The sequence below is a fragment of the Solanum verrucosum genome, unplaced genomic scaffold (assembly GCF_900185275.1).
Source record: "Solanum verrucosum unplaced genomic scaffold, falcon-dt-bn FXZP01000085.1, whole genome shotgun sequence".
Classification (NCBI taxonomy): Eukaryota; Viridiplantae; Streptophyta; class Magnoliopsida; order Solanales; family Solanaceae; genus Solanum; species Solanum verrucosum.
This window is the reverse complement of record NW_026019839.1, coordinates 3,559,286-3,566,992: the sequence shown is the minus strand read 5'-3', so window position 1 is coordinate 3,566,992 and position 7,707 is coordinate 3,559,286. Positions and strand designations below refer to the sequence as shown.

The 7,707-nt window shown below is 36.1% G+C and overlaps 1 protein-coding gene across 2 annotated transcripts; it reads right to left on the bottom strand.

The window, feature by feature from the left end:
* Nucleotides 1–727: 727 nt before the first annotated feature.
* On the bottom strand, nucleotides 728–4,194 carry LOC125813935 (cyclin-dependent kinase G-2). 2 transcript variants are annotated; one of them, XR_007442098.1, is made up of 7 exons: nucleotides 2,294–4,194; nucleotides 2,000–2,135; nucleotides 1,814–1,902; nucleotides 1,708–1,730; nucleotides 1,503–1,620; nucleotides 1,307–1,413; nucleotides 728–1,220 (listed from the first exon to the last, which is right to left on the bottom strand). XR_007442098.1 is itself a non-coding variant. In XM_049493418.1 (6 exons), exons 1-6 carry the CDS (start codon nucleotides 4,135–4,137, stop codon nucleotides 1,121–1,123), a joined length of 2,394 nt encoding a protein of 797 aa, XP_049349375.1. In that variant the 5' UTR covers nucleotides 4,138–4,191; the 3' UTR covers nucleotides 728–1,120. The 2 variants fall into 2 exon arrangements, 1 of the variants encoding a protein (XP_049349375.1); XM_049493418.1 differs by lacking the exon at nucleotides 1,708–1,730 and having other exon boundaries at nucleotides 2,294–4,191.
* Nucleotides 4,195–7,707: the final 3,513 nt, after the last annotated feature.

Here is a 7,707-nt window from a genome sequence, read left to right as displayed (position 1 = left end):
TTTCAGCCAAAGAAAATGGTTGGTCTTTCAACCTAAGTCCAGCATTTTGAAATAAACTTTGAAAGGAACAACTTAAACCAAAATCTTAAGATAATAATGTCATCCATGGTTAAATTCCATTATCAGCATTCCACCGAGCAGTCAGTAACTTCAGAACCCCATGTAGATAAGAGAGGTAACTGTAGTTGGTCCCTAAAGCATGCAATGATTCTGAAACAAATCCTACAGAAAAAAAATAATCGCGCAGCTTGTTCATAATATCACCATATAACCTTTAAATAATTTTGAAAACGTCATCATGATTTCACATCACATTTGAATGACATCACTAAGACATGTACAGAAATATGTAGTCATTCACTACTAAGGTTTGTCCCAAAAAACAATGGAACATGTGATACTTATGTGTCCTAATCCCTTGTGATCCAGACAATAATGTGCAACCTGCCCATGCAGATGGAAAGGGCCAGAAGAAAAGCATGGAAGTAAACAATAATGAAGAGTTAAAGCTGTGAACATGGAGAGCAGTAAAACATTCAATGTTGACGGGAAAGCATATATGTCATCCTTGATTACTATCCATGTATTCAGGTCCAATAATTACCTTCATATGTGCAATAGTTTCATTGAAATTCTTCATCAATGAAAAAGCTAAGAATTCCCCATCAGCTTTACACCACCATCTCTTGCAAACAGAATATGAAAATTAAAATCGACATACTAGAAGTATGAAACCAATCCATATGTTTAACAAAATCAATTTCAAGATCATTGTTTACACTGCCAATGGGAAATATGTTACATACACGAGTTTCAATTGAAACTGTTCCTTAACAGGTAAGCTCACTATGCCACCCCTGCCATGCAAGCAGTCCCAGAGATTTTGACAAGGCACCAGAACCCAGTAGGTCAACCTGCAACAGATCTGATAACGCATAGCCAAAAGAATTGTTTCTTGATCTAATTGTCAGATAAGCCTGCTAAAAAACAGCTGAACTGATCGTCTAGCAAACAATTTTTGCAACTTCCTTTAAGTGCATGGCTCTAACCTCAACCACGTCAACCCATGAGTATTAGAGAAAGCAAAACTCAAACAGTTACTGAGCACTATTCACTTATCTTAGCCAAACAATCCACCAGTTCCCAACACCCCTTGCTTCAGTTCCTTTCTTCGCTGCTCCTCAAGAGGATCTGGACTCTTCATTACTCTTCGCACACGCCTAAAAACAACACAAAGAACATCAAATAACAGTCCAAGGAGCTAACCGAACTCCCATCTGAAAATTAGCACTGAAAGAAGATTTACCTATCTTGTGCATGCTGTGCAGGGAAAGTAGGCATGAATTCTTTAGACTTGGGGAGAGGAACTTCACGAAACCACTCATGGTTCAAAGCAGCATCGGCAGATATTCTCTGCAATATGTCATATAAACATCAATATCAAAAGAAGTAAAAACAACATAAAAAAGAATTTAGAAGTTCCCAAATGTTATTGCCATCACCTTCGCAGGATCATAAGTCAGAAGCTTATTCAACAGGTCAAGGCCAGATTCTGATAGGTCTGGTTTTCCCATGTAGGATGTTGTAGGGCTTTGAAATTTATTTCTTAAATTATTAAACCTGTTACAAACAAATCCAATGGTTAGTAGAAACATGAAAATACTTCTCCACCATAGATTGTCATCAGAGGAGGCCAGAAAGCCAAACCAGAATCACCCAAAGCTGGAAGCCTGGGAAAACAGCGGCAAAAATAAAAACATGAATCTCTGGCCGACAAGAGAAGCAATAGAATATAGAAGAAGATAATACTTACTGATGCTTTACAAAGTTGACCTTCACCCCAGGAAGCTTGGAAAACCCTGGCCAAATCGTCTCATTAGGGGTGCCAAGAATTCTGAATATCTGGTAAGAAAAACCACAGAAGTATATTAAGAAGACTTCACTCATGGTAAATGTCATCAAAAATCAAGTAATTCTCCATCAGCAGATAGAAAGATACCTTGTCAATTTGATCAACTTCTGTTTTCCCATTGAAGAGTGGTTCTTTGCATAGCATTTCGGCCATGATACAACCCAGTGACCACATGTCAATTGCAGTAGAATATTGCTTGGCTCCCAACAGAAGTTCTGGCGCCCTGTATGCATAAAAAACTAATCAATCACTGGCTAAATGGAAGCCAGCTAGGCGAGAACTCAATAGAAACCTTCATCTACATACAGACACACGGCAATAGAAGTATCAGTATCTACTTAAATCTTTTCAGATTAATGAAGAATAAAAAATGAAACTCACCTGTACCACAAAGTAACCACCAAATGAGTGTATGGTTTCAAGGGGCTCCCATATTGACGAGCTAAACCAAAGTCACAAATCTTCAACTCACCTTGGTTGTTTAGAAGCAAATTTGAAGTTTTCAAATCTCGGTGAAGGACCCAATTATCATGAAGATACTTGACACCATGCAAAAGCTGGAGCATAAGACATTTGACTTCACTTTGGGTAAATGGTTTTTTCATTGTCTCCATTAATGCCTTCAGATCATGTTCCATGTACTCCATCACCATAAAAATACTGTCAAGACTGCTTCCTACAACTACTTCTTTGACATCTACAATTGAGGGGTGATGAAGAGAAAGAAGAATGTTAATCTCCCTGAGAGATGTCAGGGGAAATCCTTCTCGTTCCTTCTCCATCTTAACCTTCTTTAGTGCAACAACTTCTCCTGTCTTCTTATCTTTAGCTCTGTAAACAACCCCATAAGTGCCTTCATCTATCCTGTTAAGCCGCTCGAATTCATCGACGCTTCTACACCCCTGCAGCATGTTTACGCTCCTTTGTGGAGGAAGCGCAGCCTCCGGTGTACCACGAGAATCATGTTCATCTTCAGATTCTGTATCTGACTGGCTAACACTAGTCCCATCATAATTGCGGTCCTTATCCACATCCATTGAGTCATTCTTATCTAATTCATTGCCCTGGTAACTCTCTCTGCTGCAAGACCTAATATGTTCATCAGAGTCTGAAGACCTCGTTCTATTACCTCCGGAGCTTTCTCTCTTGAGCTCCTCATATTCAGGAGTTAGTGATTTCCTGCGTCCACCCATTTCAGCTGACTGGGAAACTGCCCGTCGCTTTTTCAATAGGAGCGTATCATCACCTGAAATCTCACCTTCATCAGCTGGAGAGTCAGCATCAGTTGCCCATCGAGATGATCTTATAGTCGGCACGGGCACATATTCCTCATCTTCTACTTTCCTGGCTTCCTGACTGAGCAATTGCTCCTCATCAACAGGTGGAGAACATATGTCAACTGGGGATTCATGAGATGCATCCATAAGTAAACCAAGTGCTGTATTTGTATTACTTGGGGATGGCTCCATACTGTGAACATTATTAGAGTTCAACAGAGAGACCTGCTCAACACTTTCAGGGGGGAAATTAGCCAACTGGCCAGATGACTTTGGCAATGGAGGCGGAGGAGGTAGCTTAGCAGCTACTGGTGAATTTCTACTCTTTGACATTCTATTCACTTCCTTATCTTCCCTATCCCATATAATTGGAGAATATTTTCGTTTCTTGCTCTGTACAGAAGACTGATATCCATTGGCGGTATTCTTGGTCTTCTGGTCTGACTCAATAGCCCCATCAGACCCACTCTCGCTAGACAATTCCCCAGGCTCTCGGTCAACAGCCCTGACACTAATCCCACTTCTCCTCATTCCACCAGCATCACCATCACTACTACCAGAATCACTCCTGCTTGACCCAGACCTATAACTGCCATTTATCATATCCCTTTCTTTTATAGGCTCTCGGTCAACAGCTCTGACACTAAGCCCACCACTTCTCCTCGCTCCACCACCATCACCATCACTACTACCAGAATCACTCCTGCTTGACATGGACCTAAAACTCCCATTTACCATATCCCTTTCCTTTATATCCTTCTGTCTCAACCTACCCTTATCTCGACCACTCCTGTCATGAACTCGATCCCTATCAAAATCCCGATCCTCAGACCTAATTCTTTCGTAATCCCCCTTGGAGTAACCAAGCTCCCGCCGTGAAACCTCAAACTCAGCCTCACGCCCCCTAAATTCATTATCCCTGTAACCACCATGTCTTCCAGCAGCCATGTAAATGTTTGTATCAAAGAAAACCCTAAATTCACCTATAAACCCTAACCCTAATTTGACAAATAAAGTCGGCAAACCCAACAAACCCTAGCTCAATGAAAAATCGAGTTACTTGAAAACTCAATAGCAGATCTGGTAAAAAATAATCAAAATATATAAAAATCAATTAAAATTCTTTTCCCTAATTTTTTTTTCCTTTTTCTCGAATAGCTTGAAAAATTCTAAGACATAGAGACAGCGAAGAAACGAAACCCCTAGGAATTGAAGACTTTAGGGTAAATTTACGCTCTTTTCCGGCACGTTGTAGCTGAGACCGGAATACTTACCGGCGAATCGAAGCAACCAGACACGATGGCGGCGACGAAGCTTTAAAAGAGAGCGAGGGAGAGAGAATATGCGAGTTGTATTTGCAAATTCCCAATACGAAAGCGAAGGGAAAGTCCCAGACCGCGTAAAGAGGAGTTTTAAGATTAGCTTCGACTTCAAGTATGTTAAAATTGCAAATTAGACCCTCTATGTTTATCAATTTGATTATTGGAATTGAGAGAAGGGCCATGATGTTTCTTACATGTTTATTTAGCTCCACGAAATCTTTGCCACAAGTTCAAATTTCATTGGGTAACATTCCAAGGCTAATAGATATTTCTCTTTATTTATCAAAATTATGGACTTTGGTATACTTATACTAATATGTATGGAAAAAGGTCTGAAATATATCCAAAGTTTGATCAAAATTGTTGTAACAATCTCAAGTTTTGGACGGGTGTATTTTAAAGATATATAGGTGCTCAGCTGGACAAGTTACTATTTAAGCATAATACATAAACATAACTCTTAACTTGGCTTCAACGGACAATTATGCCCTCCAACTTTGAGTGTGCACAAATAGACACTTAAACTTGTATAAAATTGAACAAGTAGACACACATGTCCTACATGGCATAATACATGTAGGACGCCACATAGGACACAAATTTTTCATGTAAGGTATCATGTAGGACAAATGTGTCTATTTGTTCAATTTTATACAAGTTTAAGTGTCTACTTGTACATACCCAAAGTTAAAGGTCATAGTTGCCAGATGATGCTAAGTTAAGGGTCATGTTTATGTATTATACCTATTATTTATAATGATGTAATATTTATGATGTCCACGTGGACACATATATTTCTTTAAAATACACTATTAAATAGTGCAAGGGTAATTGAAGGACATCATTCTAACCTAACTAATTTAACTAAGGGGTATGCGAAACTATGATTCAGGTAAGGGTTCAAATTACGTCAAAAGGAAGGTGTTAGACACCTTTCGAGGTCCACAAATATGGAATCCCAACCGTATCGCATATATTTTATGTGGGGGTTAACATGTAGCAAACAAGGTCTATTATTTAATTATTCTAACTAAACTAAATTAAGTGATAGAAACAAATATAAACAAGTAAGGCATTTAATACAAATAAATAACATAAATACATTGAAGAGATGAGCAAGGAGACCAAAAAAAAAAACACAAATAGATAGGAGAAAAAAAAATTATTAATTAAACTACCCCAAATATATACACAAAAGATATAAAAAAAAAAAAGAGAAAACCTAATTTAAATTATCCATTTTGGATCAGCGCTCGGCTTATTCAGTGTTATTAAGACAAATCAAAATTTATCATTTTTTCTACTCAAGTCAACTTACATCATTTCTAGTAAAGGCCTAAATACCCCTATCCTTCAATTTTCTAAGTTCATTTATTATTTAGCTCCTAAAGCGATTTTCAAAAGAAAATCATAAAACTAACGTCCTAAAAACGTACCTTGTGTCCCGGCTTAATGTCCAAGAAGCATTGAACTACTAGATGGTAGGGTTTAGACTTAAAGAAAACTCAAGAAACCTAATTAGACACTAAGCGTCAATCAAAACACATTGGACGAGCACTTAGCACATAAATCTCATATTAGCCTCTAAATTAGTTATCAGCATGCTAGCAAACACACGTAAATAGTGAAAGAATCATGCATTATTGTGTACGCAAACAAGCATTTTAGCATAACAATATGTTAACTAATTTTAGAGAGGACATGTAGATATAACATTAATCAGAAAATTATTTGTAGCCTATTAGTTTTTAACTGTTGAAAGGTCAACCAGTAATTGCTAACATGCTAGAAATAAATCAGAAATTATTTTTATTAAATATTAACATACTGAAAATTATTTAAATCCTATAGACATGGTATTTATTCAATTAAACAAATCGGACCTAACATACAATATTTATGCCTATTTATTTTAAACATTCTGAAATAGTCATAATGTCTCTTGCTTATTTAACATGCTAGTGTTGTTTAAAATCTAATTAATCAATGAAAATATTGATCGGACCCTTAACATGATGTCTAACCCATATAGCATTCTTAAATTGATTACAACCTATAAACGTGATTCCCAAGTTTGAACATGCTAAAAAATCTTTTTGAATAAGGATTCACACACAATAACTGATTATTAGCATGCTGGAAATATTAATAGCATGTATGCATGATTTTCCTATACTCGAATGGTATGTTAAAATTATAACTAATTCCTATAGACATGATTTCAAAATAAACAATAAGCTAAAATAATTAGTTTAAGCTTCTATGCATGATTTTCTACTCTCAAATAATACATTAAAATTGATTAGATCTTATAGGCATGGTATCTAAGCAATTAACGAATCGAAACTTTAACAAAATTTATAAGCATGATTTCAAAACCAAGGGTAAGATGAAATACTTGTTTGAAGCTTATTATATTATTAGGTCAAAAGTTATTTAATTCTTATAGACATGATATCTAGTAAATTAAACAATTCGCAGTTAATATAATATTTAAGCACAAATTCTATATTAATATCCTGAAATTTTAGTAAGTATCTATTGGTACAATCCGATTGATTAACATGCTGAGATTATTAAAATTTGATTAATTAAACTAATTAACTAACATTTTGAAAATTATTTAAAAAGACAAAAGCATAAGCATATAAGAGTTGGTTTTTAATTAGATTATTAGAATTTGACAGTCATATAAAAATTGGTTTTAAACATGAAGATAATAACATTAAATTCAAGTAATTAATCAACGCGATCATATATCTATATAATACACACATAATTAAAATAAAGTAAAGACAGATAGCACATAATTCCCCTCCCCCAGAAGCAGACCCACATGCACCCGGTAACTTTATATATATGATAAAATAATAATATATTTGATTGTGCACCCTTGTAACAAAAAGACGCCTATTGCATTGGTCAAAGCCGCAATTTCCGACCGCGACTACGTGAGTTTGAATCCCGTGAAAGACTGTATTTTTTTCCTTTAAAATCATTTTTGCATTACAGTTAACCTTTTGAAAAAAATTGCCACCTCATCATCCCTAGCCCCTTCTTAACCACCCTCTTTTTGCCATCTCGTCTGGCGCCATTCTTTTCTTAATTGAAATTAAAACAAATAAAAGCCCTAACACAGTTTTAAACAAAATATAAGACGACAAGAAAATCTACAACTTACAAGTATTCTTCACTG

Excerpts from the sequence above, each read along its gene's own strand:
- LOC125813935 (XM_049493418.1), bottom strand. The coding sequence starts at position 4,137 with ATGGCTGCTGGAAGACATGGTGGTTACAGGGATAATGAATTTAGGGGG. Across the intron at positions 2,136-2,293 it reads GTGGTTACTTTGTGGTACAG|GGCGCCAGAACTTCTGTTGG; the intron begins GTGAGTTTCATT and ends TTATGCATACAG. Across the intron at positions 1,903-1,999 it reads AAGTTGATCAAATTGACAAG|ATATTCAGAATTCTTGGCAC; the intron begins GTATCTTTCTAT and ends TTTTCTTACCAG.